Consider the following 19,211-nt stretch of genomic DNA (forward strand, 5'->3'; position numbering starts at 1 on the left):
CAAAACAACACACAAAAAACAGATGTGGTTGTTGGAGGGAACTAGAACTGTTTATATACAAAATAAACAAATGACAACAACTAAAACACGGTCTCCCTGGTACAGACGTTTCTACAAACCTACCAAAAGTTAATGCGATTACATACAATATATTTATGACTGTATACATTTAACTTCAGGCTATCTATTAGCAGAAGGGTGACAAACACCAGTCACCTCGTTTTCCTCCATGTTACACCATCAACTTCTCTCACTATATCAGTACACGCTCCATCTGCCCATCTGAACTGTCTGTCATACTTTGCTCCTCCCCTTCCCCACCCACCTCCCAAACCCCACCCCCATTTTCATTATCATTAGTTCCATCTCCCACCCAGATGACCTGTCTTGACTCTGAAGGGGCAGTGGAAGACTGAGGAGAAGTAGATGAAGATGATGGAGGATCAGAGCCAAATTCCAAACTGCTCCGGCCGTCAGAGGAAGCCTCGGGCAGGGATTGTGAAAGGTGGGAAATATTGGGAGCTGCGTTGGGCTTAGGGGGTCTGGCGATCGCCTGGGTATACTGTGGTTGGGTGGTCTGAAGGGGCATCTGCTGAGCGACAGAAAGCAGTGGGTGCTGCTGCTGAGCTCGGAAGGCCATGTGGTCGATCTGGGGGTTGTAGGACTGTGCTGGCATCTGCTGAACTAAAGCTGCCTGCTCGGTGACAGTGGTGGAGGGCTGGAGCGGTAACTGCTGAATTTGGTGTTGTTGCTGCGAGACAGGCGTGGTGACAAACTGAAGTGGCATCTGCATACTGTGAGCTGAGGCCTGCTGCGATCGGTCGCTGTTCTCCTCTGTGGACGACAAGGCCATGCCCACAGGTACCTGCATGGTATGTAGTGTGTGCTCCTGATCCACAACCATCAGAGGACCCACCTGACCTCCTTGCACCACAGAGCTCCTCTGTTCCTCCGGGACCACTGGCTCTGTCTGCGTGCCCGTGGAGGCTCCCAGCAGTGTGGTGACTCCAGCTGGAGTGGTGATGAGGGCTCCAGCATTGGCCGCCAATGCCTCCGCAATGAGCACTTCAGGGTGGCTCTTAGCTTTGTGAGCCACTACGCTGTCTTTCTTCTCAAACTTCTTTCCGCAGATGCTGCAGGAGAACTGGTACGTGGCATCCGCATCATGTTTCTTCATGTGCCAATTGAGGGAGGCCTTCTGACGGCAAGTGAAACCACAGATCTCGCACCTATGATAAGGAGAGAAGAGGCAGAGGTATGCTGCTGAAAAGATTTGAGATGGATTTGAAAGACAGAACAGGCAGGGCGTGCTGTAATTCTATCAATATTAAAGGGATAGTTCACCCAAAATTCTCTCATTTACTCAACCCTCATGCCATCCCAGATGTGTATGGCTTTCTTTCTTCCTCAGAACACATTATGATTTTTAGGAGAATATTTCAGCTCTGTAGGTCCATATAATGCAAGAGAATGGGTGCCAAAATTTTTATGCTGCAAAAAGCTCATAAAGATAGCATAAAAGTAATCCATACAACAGTGTTTTAATCCATATCTTCAGAAGTGATATGATAGGTGTGGGTGAGAAACAGATCAATTTAAGTAATTGTTTTGCTAGAAATTCTTCTCCCTACCCAGTAGGGGGCGATATGCATGAAGAACGTGAATCACCAAAAACACAAGAATGTGAAAGTTAAAGAGATTGAATGAGCAGGGAGGAGAATTTTTAGTAAAAAAGGACTTAAATATTGATCTGTTTCTCACCCAGACCTAACATATCGCTTCTGAAGACATTGATTTAACCACTGGAGTGGTATGGATTACTTTTATGATGCCTTTGTGCTTTTTGAAGCTTCAAAATTTTGGCACCCATTCACTTGCATTGTATGGACCAAAAGAGCAGAGATATTCTTCTAAAATCTTCACTCGAGTTCAGCAGATAAAAGAAAGTCATACAAATCTGGGATGGCATAAGGGTGAGTAAATGATGAGGGAATTTTCATTTTTGGGTGAACTATTTGTTTAATGCCCCAGCATACTTAATCTGAAATTGAAGAACGAACGGTTATGACATAATTTTGAACAAAATCTGGCCAAAACTAAGGTGTTTTGAGTTTGTTTTGGTGGTTCGTAACAGCTTGGAAGCGCAAAGCCTGATAAACACCTTCTCACTGCTATTGGTCCACATCATCGGTAGGTGTGACCTTGAGCTCCACCTACTTTGATGCTTTTGATGCTTTGATGCCAACTAATTCGGTTTACGTTCTTCAGTCAGTCAAGATCAGTGAACAAACAAACACATTGAGGGCAGCTATTATCGAGCTGGTGCAAACTTACCTATGTGTGTACGATCATTCGCATAGAGATATCCAGTAAGTGAATTGTAAGTACTGAATTGTATGATATCATAGTTTAAAATGTTAGAAAATACTGATTATTGAGCAGTGTGTTCCAAACTGAATTTGTTATTTGGGTAGTTGAAATGAAATCTTAAGATATTTCAGCCATGTCCTGTGGCATGTGACATGCTATAAACTATTTTAAACTAAATCTAAAACTATGTTAACTAAATGTTTCCAAATAGATCCTCTATATTTATTATACATGCCCTTTTTATGACCTCATATTAATTGATATAGACTCCATGGAATAACTGTAATTTGTACCATTAAAAAAATTAATGCCACACCATCAGATCATAGAAATTAAATTAAGAAAAGATATTCATTACATAAACTAATAAAAAAATAAAATAATAATAATATTACACACACACACACACACACACACACACACACAGTTGTGCTCAAAAGTTTGCATACCCTGGCAGAAATTGTCAAATTTTGGCATTGATTTTGAAAATATGACTGATCATGCAAAAAAAGTGCCTTTTATTTAAGGATAGTGATCATATGAAGCCATTTATTATCACATAGTTGTTTGGCTCCTTTTTAAATCATAATGATAACAGAAATCACCCAATTTGCCCTGATCAAAAGTTTACATACCCTTGAATGTTTGGCCTTGTTACAGACACACAAGGTGACACACACAGGTTTAAATGACAATTAAAGGTTAATTTCCCACACCTGTGGCTTTTTAAATTGCCATTAGTGTCTGTGTATAAATAGCCAGTGAGTTTGTTAGCTCTCACATGGATGCACTGAGCAGGCTAGATACTGAGCCATGGGGAGCAGAAAAGAACTGTCAAAAGACCTGCGTAACAAGGTAATGGAACTTTATAAAGATGGAAAAGGATATAAAAAGATATCCAAAACCTTGAAAATGCCAGTCAGTACTGTTCAATCACTTATTAAGAAGTGGAAAATTCGGGGTTCTCTTGATACCAAGCCAAGGTCAGGTAGACCAAGAAAGATTTCAGCCACAACTGCCAGAAGAATTGTTCAGGATACAAAGAAAAACCCACAGGTAACCTCGAAAGACGATGTGGTTGTTTCAAGGAGCACAATACGATGATACTTGATAAAAAATGAGCTGCATGGTCGAGTTGCCAGAAAGAAGCCTTTACTGAGCCAATGCCACAAAAAAGCCCGGTTACAGTATGCCCGACAACAACTTGACACACCTCACAACTTCTGGCACACTATAATTTGGAATGATGAGACCAAAATAGAGCTTTATGGTCACAACCATAAGCGCTATGTTTGGAGAGGGGTCAACAAGGCCTATAGTGAAAAGAATACCATCCCCACTGTGAAGCATGGTGGTGGCTCACTAATGTTTTGGGGATTGTGCCATTCTGTTATAACCTACAGTTGAATATGAATCCCATAAGAAATATGAATCTCATGTTTTCTTTTAAAATGGTACATATATTACCAGTTCTCCAAGGGTATGCAAACTTTTGAGCACAACTGTATATTATATATATTACACACACATTAATAATTACTTTCTAAAACACTTAACCTCGACCAGATGAAAAATATAAGGATAGACATGAAATTGTTCTTTTAATTCTTTCAAATAAATTATATAATATCAAATAAATTATTCATGAACTGGCCAAAGAATTTAAGGGGGCTGCATTAAATTAGAAAACATACATTTTAACATTAGACATTAAATTTTGATTTTAAATTCACTATTGTTTTGTATAGAATCGTTCTATAGTCTATACAGTATTTAACACAATTACATCAGAAGTAACTAATTAAATTACTGAAAAATTACAGTAATTAATTACTTTGTAATGCATTACACCCAACACTGGTCAGGAGCTTCAGTTAATGTTCACATCAACTATCAGAATGGGGGAAAAATTTGATCTCAGTGATTTGGACCATGGCACGATTGTTGGTGCCAGATGGGCTGGTTTGAGTATTTCTGTAACTGCTGATCTCTTGGGATTTTCACGCAGAACATTCTCTAGAATTTACTCCGAATGGTGCCAAAAACCATCCAGTGAGGGGAAGTTCTGTGGACGGAAATGACTTGTTCATGAGAGGTCAACATAGAATGGCTAGACTGGTTTGAACTGACAAAGTCTACGGTAACTCAGATAACCGCTCTGTACAGTTGTGGGTTGGTGCTGTTTTGGTGGCATGAGGGTGACCTACACAATATTAGACAGGTAGTTTTAATGTTGTGGCTGATCGGTGTGTATAATACTCACTCACACTCTCTGTCTCTGTCAAAAGTTTTGAAACACTTGACTGAAATGAAATAAAAAACATTTTTGAAATTGATGACTTGGACCAAATAATAAAGAAAAGCAGCCAATAAGTGCCCAGCATATAGATGGAAACTCCTTCAATACTGTTTAAAAAGCATCCCAGGGTGATACCTCAAAAAGCTGGTTGAGAAAATGTCAAGAATACATTTCTGCAAATTCTAGGCAAAGGGTGAGTACTTTGAAGATGCTAAAATATAACACAGTTTTGATTTATTTTGGATTTTGTTTAGTCACAACATAATTCCCTAATGTTATTCCACAGTTTTGATGACTTTACTATTATTCTAAACTGCGAATATATATATGTATGTATGTGTATATATGTGTGTGTATATATAATTATATACATACTGAACAAAAATATAAACGCAACATGCAACAATTTCAAAGATTTTACTGAGTTACAATTCATTTAAGGAAATCAGTCAATTGAAATAAATTAATTAGGCCCTGATCTAATCTAATCAATGCATATGGAAAATTTCTGGGAACTTTTATTTCAGCTCATGAAACATGGGACCAAAACTTTACATGTTGCGTTTATATTTTTGTTCAGTGTGTGTGTATATATATATATATAAATAATTACACACACTGGTGGCTAAAGTTTGGAATAATGTACAGTTTTTGCTTTTATGGAAAGAAATTGTTACTTTTATTCACCAAAGTGGCATTCAACTGATCACAATGTATAGTCAGGACATTAATAATATGAAAAATTACTAATTACAATTTGATAAAAATGTTCAGAACTTCTTAAAAAAAAAAAAAAAAAAAAAAAAAGAGTTCTCATAAAAAAATCCTCCACGTGCAGCAATGACAGCTTTGCAGATCCTTGGCATTCTAGCTGTCAGTTTGTCCAGACACTCAGGTGGCATTTCATCCCACGCTTTCTTTAGCACTTCTCACGCACCTTACAGTCTAGCTGATCCCACAAAAGCTCAATAGGGTTAAGATCCATGACACTTTTTTCCAATTATCTGTTGTCCAATGTCTGATTGTTTGCCCACTCTAACCTTTTCTTTTTGTTTTTCTGTTTCAAAAGTGGCTTTTTCTTTGCAATTCTTCCCATAAGGCCTGCACCCGAGTCTTCTCTTAACTGTTGTACATGAAACTGGTGTTGAGCGGGTAGAATTCAATGAAGCTGTCAGCTGAGGACATGTGAGGTGTCTATTTCTCAAACTAGAGACTCTGATATACTTATCCTCTTGTTTAGTTGTACATCTGGCCTTCCACATCTCTTTCTGTCCTTGTTAGAGCCAGTTGTCCTTTGTCTTTGAAGACTGTAGTGTACACCTTTGTATGAAATACTCAGTTTTTTAGCAATTTCAAGCATTGTATAGACTTCATTCCTCAAAACAATGATTGACTGGTGAGTTTCTAGAGAAAGCTGTTTCTTTTTTGCCATTTTTTACCTAATATTGACCTTAAGACATGCCAGTCTATTGCATACTGTGGCAAATCAAAAACAAACACAAAGACGATGTTAAGCTTAATTTAACGAACCAAATAGCTTTCAGCTGTGTTTGATATAATGACAAGTGATTTTCTAGTACCAAATTAGCAATTTAGCATGATTACTCAAGGATAAGGTGTTGGAGTGATGGCTGCTGAAAATGGGGCCTGTCTAGATTTGACCAAAAATTACATTTTTCAAATAGTGATGGTGCTGTTTTTTACATCAGAAATGTCCTGACCATACTTTGTGATCAGTTGAATGCCACTTTGGTGAATTAAAGTACCAATTTCCTTCTGAAACAGGAATAATGTACATATTTTGCAAACTTTTGGCCACCAGTGTATATAATATATATAATTATTAAATATTATATTAATAATGTATATAATTCTTTATTAAAATCTATTTTATATAATGTTTTATTCCCAATTTTGAAATAAAACATTATAAGAAATTTTGACCAGTTACAGAGCCTAAGATATACAGTACACCGTCACTTATACATGTAAATAAATAATAATAATAAAAAAGTTAAAATGGACATGTTAAGGCGGCATCGCACTAGCTGATTTTTTCAATGATTTTCAGAGCGGGAGGAGTTAATCACTTGACTGTGTGAGTTAGTTTAGAAGCATGTTCAGAATGCAAGATGAATGTCATTGAATTTGCTTAGGCAGCCCAAAAATATTATTGGGCAGCCGTCAAAAAATTGTCAGTCCCTGCAAAACCCCGTTTCTTCAATTTTCTCAGTCTCACGTGAAGCCGCTCCGCCTTCCCCTACCATTTCTCTGACAGAATGTGTACCACGGCGTGTACGTGTGGTAGAATGAGGTGCACATTTCTTGCCACGTGCTGGCAATTTTGCATTACCGAGATATAGACGATAAACCAAAATGTATACCAGTTGCCAAATTTATACCGGTTTATAATGTCTACCGGTATATCGCCCACCCCTAGTCTCCACCAAACGGATATGAATCCTATCTTCAATTCTCGCGCTATATGCAAATAACACCGAGTCCACTTCTGTGATTATGCTAATGCTGGCCCGAAAATTGTAAAGATTTGATTTATTATTCGATTTCAACTGATTTTAAATAGTGCGCGTGTTTCTGTTTGTGTGCGCGCCGTCTATTTCCCCCCTCTGGGCTTCTCGTAGGCAAGATGCGTCATGTGCGTCAGCTGCGCTCATTGGCAGTGTTTCGTTTCAGTTTCTTCAGCGATCTGCATCAAATAAATGAAGAATAAACATCCTGTCTTTCTTACAACATTTATCCGTGTCTTTATTTATTGCGCGATGCGAGCCCTATGCAGTACTCGGTAGCAGCTGTTATATTTTGTGTTATCCCTATGCTGATGTAGAGCTGTTTGGGCAGAGTGAAGTTTCCATATGCATCTTGAACAGCCAGATGCATTTACACTTGACCAGTTTCGTCTGGAATGCATCTCAAACCACCTCCTGAAGTGGTCTGAGCGATCGGATTGCAATCCATCTTGAATGCATTTCGGAGGGCATTTACACCGGGTATCATGATCGGATAGCTATCCTGTTACGTCCCAGGACATTTACCATTTTATTATGTGTGTGTGTGCTTTTTGTAATTTCTAATTACATCTGTGGATGTATATTTGTGTGTTTCGCCTGTTTCTCCTATTTTATCTCTAGCTATTTTTGAATCTTTGTTAGTATGGCCCAATTAAAAACCATAAGTGTAAAGATGGCTTTTGATTTGACCTCATTTTTGCTCTTCCCGTATACTGAAGATTTTGATAAATCCCGTAGGATAGACTTGCTGCAAATTGTCGATTTCTTTGAAATCTCAGTTTCTCAACAGGCATCCAAAAGAATCAAGGCTGAATTATAATCAAGCTTTGGTAGAGCAGAAAATCTTGCCTTCGGAGTTGGTGTCTTGAGATTAAGAGGGGGAGGACAGTTCTTCTGTGGAGGAAGATGAAGCTAAGCCCTCTCTTCCTCTTGATCCTCAAACCCCGGCAAGCTTTCCTTTATTGGCCGTACAACTAATAGGTTTAGAGCTCAGAATTAAAACGCAGGAACCAAATACTCAGATACTCCGAGTGCAGAAGATTGAATTGGACATTCAGAGGGAGAGGGAGCGCAGAGCTCCCCAAGCTGTTAACTCGCCTGCACCATGACCACGTTGCCAGTTGAGGAATCACTGGAATATGACAAGGTTAAAGCTGCGGTGTTAATGAGCAAACAAGCTGGTACCTGAGTCGTACCGTCAAAGGTTTAGGAAGCATTCAAAAACAGCCAGACAAACATTTGTTAAATTCGATGAAGAGAAGAAAAATTTATTTGAGAAACGGTGTCTAGCTAGCAAAGTAGTTCAGAAACTGTGCCTGAAAATGTGGTTGTTCATCTGAATGAGAAATGGCAGCTTGGCATTTCTCTCTCCCAAGCTGCCATTTTTGCAGACAAATTTGTGCTCACACAATGTGTTTCCTACTGTGGAACAGTCTAAAAGTCATGCTTAATTCATCATAGATGCAGGTAGTCATTTCTCAAGCTTCTTATGGTGGCAGGTCAAATGCTGGTCGTAAGTCCCCTTTGATGCATGCAGATGATAAAAAAGTTTGCTTCTATTGTCTTCATCCTGGCCATTTAATCTCCAATTGCAAGGCGTGAAAGCGAAAAAAATTCTGCTTCGCCATCTAAGAGCATCGCTTTTGCTCACTCTTTACCTCTTTTTGATCGTCACTGCCTACAGACCGAATCTGACTCAGCGGTATATGATTCTTTCCTTTTGTCAGGTTCTGTGTCTCTCTCTGCGAGGCTTGATGTTGAGACACAGGAGCTGCCAAATCATTCATCCTGGAAAGTGTTTTACTTTTCTCTTCTTAAACCTACACTGGCATTGATGTGTTAGTGAGAGGTATTGAACTGGGCTGTGTTAAGGTTCCCTTACATACTGTGTATCTGACCGTGGACCCAGTTGAATATAAATTGTCTGTTGCCCACCTCTTTGCACAATGTGACAAATGTGTGAAAGAAAAGGATGCAATTTCTTTTTTGCTATGCATTGTCAATAGAACATGTCTTTAACAAACAACCAAACATAGCAGATGCTGCAAACTCTTGGGGTGGGTTGCACCAACAAGGATTATTCTTAAATTTAGATTAAATCAAGGTTTCTGATAATTCTGTTGCTCCAAACTTTAAACTTTGTTTAAAAATGATCAGGGTTACATTTAAACCACCATTTTGATCTAGATCCAGTAAATCTAGATTTAATTTAATCCTGTTGCTCCATTAATTTAACTCTGATTTAAATATCAGTTAGGGATTAACTTTAAACTTGCAGCTGAGGTGGTTTAAATAAAAACTTACAATTAAACATGAACAACTGGGTAAGCGAACAGAAAATGTGGCGTCAGCCTTCTAAGAGATGTTTATTATTTTAATTATGTTTATTATGGTCTGAAATCTTGGGCGATGCATGCTTTCAAATCCGGGGTGTGAATGCAATGGCTCACATCTCGGTGGCGGTGCGATTAACCGCTTATCCATCATGTACATGCGGGGACACGGAACAGAGATGGGTCTCTCAAAGAGAAGAGAGAGGAGAGTGTTAATTCGCCATTTAACGGGGGCAGTTACAAGCGACAGGTGATCATTATTGTTCCCCTCCTCTCTCTCTCATGCCCTCTACAGTCGGCAGCCTGGGCTCTTCATTTCTGGCCACAATAGTGGCGCTGACGCAAGGGGAGGCAGTCAATCCGAGACACGTGCCACTTGCGTCTTGTTTCATATTATCTGTCCTTTTTACCTTAAATTATGCTGCTATATTTTAAGGCTTGTGACACTGTACACACTGCTGAGACATATTTTCAACCAACCTGCTCTATGTACTAACAATCTACCGCTATGTTCAGAATCCATCATGGCGGACAAAATTAATTGCAGGTTTTAATCACAAGTTAAAATTAATCTCTGATTTGTTAAACAGTATTTAAAATTAAATACTCAAACTCAAATTAAAATAAATCTTGGATCAGCAAACACTGGATTAGCTCTAAATTAAGCTTAATTTAATCCTTATTGGTGCAACCCACCTTTGGAGTAATATTGAAAAATACCTGTGTATTCAAAAGTTTTAGGCTGATTGGCTGACTGACAAGGGGTGGGGGCAAGATCAGCAAAAACAGTCGCTAAGTGTGACACCCCCACCTAAATCGAGTTGTTCTGAGTCTCCTAGTGTGGAGCCAGCTTTACAGGTCAACTACTCTTTTATTAATATAGTCCCCTTAATTGTAGGATGCATGTATGATGTGTACATGAAGCAAAGATGTGACTTACTGCAGTGGCTTCTCTCCAGTGTGTATCATTCGGTGTACAGCCAGATTGTGAGAGCTCTTGAAGGCACGAGCACAGAACTCACAAATGTAGTCTCTCTGATCTGCAACACAAGCTGTATGTTAACACAGGCACTGAACCCAAGTGCAACAGTTTCCATTTCCATATGACGCATCTGTTTTACCTGTGTGGTGTTTGGCATGACGCAGCAGCTGTTTCTGCAGCCGGAAGAGTCTTCCACATGAGGGGTAAGGGCAGACATACTTCTTCTTCATCAGGTGTTGGTATTTGATGTGATGCTGCAGGAGAAGTAAACAACAGAAAGGTTTCAAATCTAAAGCCCCGTCCACAAATGCAGTGACTTCCAGCAACAAAGCGACACGATCCCATTCATATTCAATGAGAGCTTGCGACTTCTGCGACTAGATGTGGCCATGGCGAGTGACAACAAAGTTGAGAAGAGTTTAACTTTATGCAAATGAGGAGCAACAGCCAATAGGAATGAAGAAGATGCTCAGTGGAGATCACATCACCCGTCTCCTTTGTGGTAATGGAGTAGAGTGCAGGCAAGACAGAGAAGTTTCTTTGAGCGATTTCACTGTTAAATATGATTTGTCTGTAACCACATACATGGATATAAAAAAAAAAATTATTAATGAAAGGAAAATGTCTGATGGAGTTTGATTCGTACATTAATAATTTGCTCATCTTGTTTATGATGATGCAATAAGCACTGCTGCAGTTCATATTAAAACACTCTCCCCTGCAGAAAGTAAATTTGTAGGGACAAGATAACCGATTATTTGTCAAATTGACATTTTAGAAAATATTGGCAGTCTGAGTGGGTTTGAGTCGTAGATTTCGAACATTGATAAATCGCTAACCTGTTTAATGATTAAATGCACTGAGCACTGCTGTAGTTTATGTAACAACACTCTCCACAGCAGAATGTAATTTTTTTAGTGACAAGAATGAATTCCTTGTCAAATTAGAATTATATCTTGGTTCAACTGGCAATATATCTTATCTGTGATCACAATTTTTAAAGATCTGGCCGGATGTGCAGTCCACCAATAACGTTAAACCAACTGCAGTTGGAACACCCACGAGCAACTTCATAATACAGAGACTAGCGACCTCAAGCGATAAAGTCTCCACATGTGTGTATGGGGCTTTGCTTCCATGTCTCAAATCTAATTTCCATGTCACTGGCAGCATGTGTACCTGTAAGTATCGTGGGTGGGCCAGCACTGTACCACATCCTTCCATTTCACAACGCACATACTGGATTGGTGGCTTTTTCCTGCACAGAAGAACAAGGAATCTTGTTTTCTTCCATTTTATGGATTTCAATTTTTAAATGCATTTTATTTACATTATTTATAAAATAATATCTGTCCTTAGTTTGTTAAAAAAAAAAAAAAAAAAAAAAAAGTGTTTACGTAAATGCACTTACAATAAGATTTTTAGAAAAACAATCTGACAAAGGTAACTTGATAAAGGCTGGTAGGCAGAAACTTTGGTCAATAAATAAGCTTGTGCAGTTATAATCCCCCCCCCCCATATATTTATTTATAACTTCCACCTTTTATTTTAAAGTGTGCGTTTAATCAAGTGTCTCTTCAAAAGAAATACAATTATCTCACTGTTCCAAATATATACAGTTGAAGTCAGAAGTTTACATACACTTAGTTTGAAATCATTAAAACTAATTTGTAAATATTAGCAAACTATAGTTTTGGCAAGTTTGTTACTTTGTGCATGACAAGTCATTTTTCCAACAATTGTTTACAGACAGATTGTTTCACTTTTAATTGACTATATCACAATTCCAGTGGGTCAGGAGTTTACATACACGAAGTTAACTGCCTTTAATCAGTTTGGAAAATTCCAGAAAATGATGTCAAGCCTTTAGACAATTAGCTTCTGATAGGAGGTGTACTGAATTGGAGGTGTACCTGTGGATGTATTTTAAGGCCTACCTTCAAACTCAGTGCCTCTTTGCTTGACATCATTGGAAAATCAAAAGAAATCAGCTAAGACCTCAGAAAAAAAATTGTGGACCTCCACAAGTCTGGTTCATCCTTGGGAGCAATTTCCAAATGCCTGAAGTTACCACATTCATCTGTACAAACAATAGTACACAAGTATAAACACCATGGGATCATGCAGCCATCATACCGCTCAGGAAGGAGAAACATTCTGTCTCCTAGAGATGAACGTATTTTGGTGCAAAAAGAGCAAATCAATCCCAGAACAACAGTAAAGGACCTTGTGAAGATGCTGGAGGAAACAGGTAGACAAGTACCTATATCGGTATAACCTGAAAGGCTGCTCAGCAAGGAAGAAGCCACTGCTCCAAAACCACCATAAAAAAAAGCCAGACTACAGTTTGCAAGTGCACATGGGGACAAAGATCTTACTTTTTGGAGAAATGTCCTCTTGTCTGATGAAAACAAATTGAACTGTTTGGCCATAATGACCATCGTTATGTTTGGAGGAAAAAAGGTGAGGCTTGCACTTCACAAAATAGATGGCATCAAGAGGAAGGAAAATTATGTGGATATATTGAAGCAACATCTCAAGACATCAGCCAGGAAATTAAAGCTTGGTCTTCCAAATAGACAATGACCCCAAGCATTGCCAAAATTGTGGCAAAATGGCTTAAGGACAACAAAGTGGCCATCACAAAGCCCTGACCTCAATCCAACAGAAAATTTGTGGGCAGAACTGAAAACGTGTGCGCGAGCAAGGAGGCCTACAAACCTGACTCAGTTACACCAGTTCTGTCTGGAGGAATGGGCCAAAATTCCAGCAACTTATTGTGAGAAGCTTGTGGAAGGCTACCCAAATCGTTTGACCCAAGTTAAACAATTTAAAGGCAATGCTACCAAATACTAACAAAGTGTATGTAAACTTCTGAGCCATTGGGAATGTGATGAAAGAAATAAAAGCTGAAATAAATAATTCTCTCTACTATTATTCTGACATTTTACATTCTTAAAATATAGTGATCCTAACTGACCTAAGACAGTGAATGTTTTCTACGAATAAATGTCAGGAATTGTGAAAAACTGAGTTTAAATGTGTATGTAAACTTCTGACTTCAACTGTATTCATAAACACTTTGGCATTATACATGTTAGTACAAAAATCGCTTGCCAACCTGTTCTCTGCATTATAATTATGTGCTTAAGTTATATTCAAACTTTGCAATGTAATGACAATTTAAACCTGGTAACTTTTGAATGAAATGTGCAAAGATAGCAGGAAGGGACATTATACAAGTAGACACAAAGCACTTTTTGCACAGAGCAAATTCCACCCACATGAATTACGGCGATGCAAAACCAGAAGTTCATCCAACTAGAAAAGTAGTGCCACCTTAAAAGGACAATTTAGACAACTTGACAGATCAAATAATAATTATATTTAACCTGGAATAAAACCAATCCACTTATTCATGAAAATGTAAGCCCAACTTGACATTTGTTTACAAAAGCTATACTAACACTTTACCAACAGCAGACACTGTAACAAGAAATAATTGCCAGAATTAATACTATTCAAATGCTAAACAATACTGATAACTCTATCCAATTTTTTCTATTAAAACAAGGGGCACGGTTACTGCTCTAAACATATTTTTAGGTTGTTTTCAGCATTCAATAAGGAAGGCTTTGTTACCTTCTCTTTGGAAGACGAGGACTTTTGTCATCTTTTTTTCTCCGCCCTCTTCTAAGAGAAAAAATACAGGGGTCAGAATTTAAGATTAAAATTAAAAATGCCATAGAAAGTGAGAAAAATGCTTCTAAAAATTAAAATGTGGGGGCAACAAATGCACCTTTAATGAATTTCTCAGTATTTTAATTATAACATCTGATATAGTTCTTAATATGCAATTTCAGGCCTAGTTATACATACTGCATCAAATATGAGATGATGTTTATTTAATTGTATGGGTAAGTGGTAATACATTCTAAACCTAATTAATCAGATTGAGAATTTTGTCAATAAGTTGAATAAATTTAAGTATTTAACAACTTTTACATGGTTAGAAAAGAACATGCCCTCGTGAAGTCAAAACATGCCCTTCAAAATCAAATCAAGGGGGCAATTATTGCCCCTTAATGGAAAAGTTAATTTCTGTCTCTAAGAAGGTTAATATTTGTTTATCATTCACTAATCTGTTTGAGTGAGAACATGTCAGTGAGACAAGGGCATTTGCATGTTTATTGACAAAAAAAAACAAAAAAAAACAATATGATTAACTGACTTCCTGGGCAGCTCAGCATCTTCATCAAACTCTGCACCAATCTTCTCATCTGTACTCTCCGCTCCCTCAGTTTTTATCTCTGGCTCTTGCTCATTTGAGCTCTCTGTAACTGCTGCCTTCTCTTTCTGTCCTCGAGGAGGTCTGCGCCTCGGCTTAGAAGGATCCCTGCCATGTAAAACAACAGCAGTCAAGAGATATTGGGTATAGGAGACAGGAGCTATGTAAATAAATGGCTATATTCAATACAAAACTTCAAAATGCACAGAGTAAATAAAGTTTGTGCTAACAGGTGAAAACTCTCAAATATCCTTGTAAAGATGCAAGCAGTATCATGTGAAAAAAATAAAAAAATAAAACCACACCTCTCACACTTAGGATCATAGCTCTGGTCATTCAAGTCATCTGTAAATGGGACGTCTTCGTCACTGCTGCTGCTGATGATGGCGTCCTCTTCCTCACTGCTGCACAGCCAAACAAGAGCACCAAGCCATAATCAGTGAGCTCTCAGTTCACCTGTCTCATCTAATGCATGACTGACATCATTTTCATCTGACATCTGTTAAAGTCAATATAACTCACTACCATAATTTTATGATCGACTGATTACTGTAATTATCACATAATGCCATGCAATGCAACCTGTTTTTAGTATATCTCAATCTAAGTCTTAGATGTCTAAAACTTTTATAATGTCTGTATATACAATTAAATTAGCAATGTTTTTCAAGGGTTTTGACGACATAACATTTTTTAAGCCTCTAAGGCATACCTGTAATTCCATAGGCCTACAACCAGAATACATACAAGGTGTTTCATCCAGATGTTTTACCTCTGTGTATAGGGAAGGTAGTTTTGGTCTTTTGGGTCATCCACAAACGGAGAGTCATCCTCTTCCACAAGATCATCGTCATCCATGCTCTCATCTTCCTTTTTATCCACACTGGAATAAGGCAGTAACAAACACAGGGCCTGTTACACCAACACCAAAACTAGAAGCCACCATCAGTGTCTTTTATACAAATGCCACTTTCAGTTAAGTAAACAAGCCAAATAACCAAGACTTAGTATGAATAGTGTCAATGTGTTCTCTTATTAAAAGGAAAGTTCCAGGTTCAATACAAGTTAAGCTCAATCGACAGCATATGATGCGTAATGATGATTACTACAAAAATTATTTTGAATCATCCCACATTAAAAAGAAAGAAAAATTGCAGTTACAGAAAGGCACTAAAAATGGAAGTGATGGGGCCAGTCCATAAACAAATACACATTGTTTCAAAAGAATAGCTACACAATGTAAACAGTATACATGTTACTATGATTTTAGAGTCATAATATCAGGGATTTACTCTTGTTAGGGCATTTACCATGTTAGTCAGCTTACTGGCATTACATCTTCATGACAACAAAGTTGTAATATTGGATATAACTTTAAACAAATTAGGCGATTTTATCACACTAAAATCATGTTAACATGTGCAATGTTTATGCCTTGTAGCTAAACTTTTGAAAATGTGTGTATTTAAATTTTTATGGACTGGCCCCTTCACGACCATTGTAAATGCCTTAACATAACTGCGATTTTTATTTATTGGTGAACAATATTATACCACAAAGACTGTCGACTGACAGGGATAGTTCACCCAAAAATGAAAATTCTCTCATCATTTACTCACCCTCACGTCATCCCAGATGTGTCTGACTTTTTCTTTTGCTGAACACAAAGATTTTTAGAAGAATTTTTCAGTTTTGTGGGTCCTTACAATGCAAGTGAATGGGTAACAATTTTGAAGCTCCAAAAGCACAGAATAAAATATGGATTTAACAACTGGAGTCTTATGGATTACTTTTATTCTGCCTTTGTGTACTTTTGGAGCTTCAAAGTTCTGGCCACCATTCACTTGCATTATGAGGACCTACAGAGCTGAAATATTCTTTTAAAAATATTTGTTTGTGTTCAGCAGAAGAAAGTCATACACATCTGGGATGGCATGAGGGCGAGTAAATTATGAGAGAATTTTCATTTTTCGATGAACTACTCCTTTAACTTGTATTGAAACCAGAACAGCCCTTTAATAACAGTATGCAATCACCTTGATCCGGTCTTCTCAACTTCTGCATTTGCCTCCACTGCAAACATAAAGACACGTGCAACCATGATCAATGCATGATCATTTGCCTGTATATCTATAGTTATTCATATAAAGTTTTATAGCCAGTGATCACTTGAGCTTTTGTAAAGGAACCTCGTAGTCTATTATCTTCAAAAGCATAGCATCGCACCATAGTCACTGTCCGTATCTGGCTCAATCTTAAACACAGTCTTAGGCGAGCCACGACAGGTGCGGCCCCCTGAGCGCACCTGAGGCCTTCTGCCACGGGCCGCTGGAGGAGAACACAGCAACATGAAGCAAAATCAGATTCACATCCTTTTATATACTCATTATCAACAATATAAAAGCAATGCCTTTTAAATGTACCTCGATTAGCCAGCGAATCCTTGTTTTCATCAAACCTGTCATGAGACAAAAAAAGTTTTATACATTAAATCTTAGCAATCTCAGTTTTTTTTTTTACCCCACTGCTTGGTCTTTAAACTGAGTTCAGAAATGCAACTACACTCACTAGTGTTAAAGTGCAAATGCAAGCACTGCATTCTGTGACATTTAGGTTAACATTTAAGGAATAGTTCACCCAAAAATGAAAATTCTCTCATCATTTACTCACCCTTATGCCATCCCAGATGTGTATGACATTCTTTCTTCTGCAGAACACAAACAATGATTTTTAAAAGAATATTTCAGCTCTGTAGGTCCATATAATGCAAGTCAACAGGATCCAAAACTTTAAAGCTCCAAAAAAGCACATAAAGGCAGCTTAAAGGTAATCCATACAACTCAAGTGGTTGCATCCATATCTTCTGAAGAGCTATGATAGGTGTGGGTGAAAAACAGATAAATATTTAAGTCTTTTTTTTTTACTGTAAACCCCCACTTCCTGCTTTTGTTTTGTTTTTTTGCAATTCATGTTCTTCGTGCATATCACCACGTACTGGTCGGAGCTGGTCAAAGGTGGAGATTTATAGTAAAAAAAGGCTTAAATATTGATCTGTTTCTCACCCACACCATCATATCGCTTCTGAAAACATAGGTTTAACCACTGAAATCTTATGGATTACTTTTAAGCTGCCTTTATGTGCTTTTGGAGCTTCAAAGTCCTGGTCACCATTCACTTGCATTGTGAGGACCAACAGAGCTTAAATATTCTTCTAAAAAGCTTTATGTTCCGCAAAGAAAGTCATAGACATCTATGATTGCATGCGGGTGTGTAAATGATGAAAGATTTTCCATTTATGGGTGAACTATTCTTTCAATTCGAAACGTGCAAGGGGCCGTTCAAACCGAACGCATTTTTCCATCGGTCTTCAATATATAGTTTTCAATATATTTCATATGTTAACATGCTCAAGATGGACGTGTTTGACGCCGTGACAAGTTAAAATAGTCGTCTCGAGACACCTGCGTTTTGTAACATTCGACGCAAGACGCATTCGATGTGAACGCCCCCCTAAGAAACACAGAAATGCCTCACATTTTATTATGGAATTCAGACAACCTTCACAAGCGAGGCCACATTATGTTGCTCTAAAACAATGTATTTTACAGACAAAAAAGTCGCACGTACTCAACCGAAGGGCCGCAGTCAGCGCTGCTCTCTCCGGCCGCATCCAAGGAACCCGCAGCGGCTGCCGTATTCCTCCTGCGCCGTGGGAATGACGCTTTCCTCCGGCGGTTCGCCGCTGCATCGCAGGTCACCTCGTCTTCTCCGATATCGTTCTGCCTCCACAAGGGAAGCGTTCGCATTGACCTGTCCCGTAAAACCCGTCCAGAGCCCGTCAAGCTCGTCGCAGGTCTGTTTGTTTCGGTCGAGCAAGTCCTTTCGGTGTTCAAGCACCCGTCTCCTCCTCCTCTTGATGCCCTGTGCGGGGTGGATGGTGTACTCTGACCCGCGGATTTCTCCACGGCCATCATCTCACTCTCCACCGCATCGTTGTTGTTCGAGAGTTGCGGTTCCATCACCGCCAAAGTTATTTTCTTTCCACGCCTTGCTTTTGGACGACTTAAAAATTCTTAGCAAATTGAAACACTGCTTGAAATAAACAGGAGACATAAAATATGAAAAATGTTGGCTTGCTAACGGCCCTGTTCCGATTGTCAAACATATTTCAACGGACGCTCTTGCTTCTCCTGCAAATTCGATGCAAAAATGGAAGTCGTATAAATTGAAAACTTAGTCTATCATCTCTATAATAACTGTGCAAAATTCATTTTAAAGACCCAGAGCCTATTTTAGGTTCTTAAAGCTATAGTGAGCCACGCTGTCAGCAGGGCCCACTCAGATCGCTGATTAGCGTTCTTTGTTGCGTCTCCTTTAAGCCGAAGACGAGCTCAACAGCGACACATAGCGC

At 38.6% G+C, this 19,211-nt stretch overlaps 1 protein-coding gene across 1 annotated transcript; it reads right to left on the minus strand.

Annotated features, from left to right (window-relative positions):
- Positions 1–19: 19 nt before the first annotated feature.
- LOC127445371 (E3 ubiquitin-protein ligase ZFP91-like) lies at positions 20–19,211 on the minus strand. Its single transcript, XM_051705408.1, has 12 exons — positions 18,428–19,211; positions 17,224–17,258; positions 17,027–17,128; positions 16,837–16,873; positions 15,573–15,683; positions 15,106–15,204; positions 14,744–14,908; positions 14,155–14,205; positions 11,692–11,770; positions 10,652–10,766; positions 10,471–10,570; positions 20–1,229 (listed from the first exon to the last, which is right to left on the minus strand). The coding sequence occupies exons 1-12, from the start codon at positions 18,817–18,819 to the stop codon at positions 254–256; spliced, it is 2,262 nt and encodes a 753-aa protein (XP_051561368.1). The 5' UTR covers positions 18,820–19,211; the 3' UTR covers positions 20–253.

This window comes from Myxocyprinus asiaticus, chromosome 8, assembly GCF_019703515.2.
Source record: "Myxocyprinus asiaticus isolate MX2 ecotype Aquarium Trade chromosome 8, UBuf_Myxa_2, whole genome shotgun sequence".
In the NCBI taxonomy this organism is placed as follows: Eukaryota; Metazoa; Chordata; class Actinopteri; order Cypriniformes; family Catostomidae; genus Myxocyprinus; species Myxocyprinus asiaticus.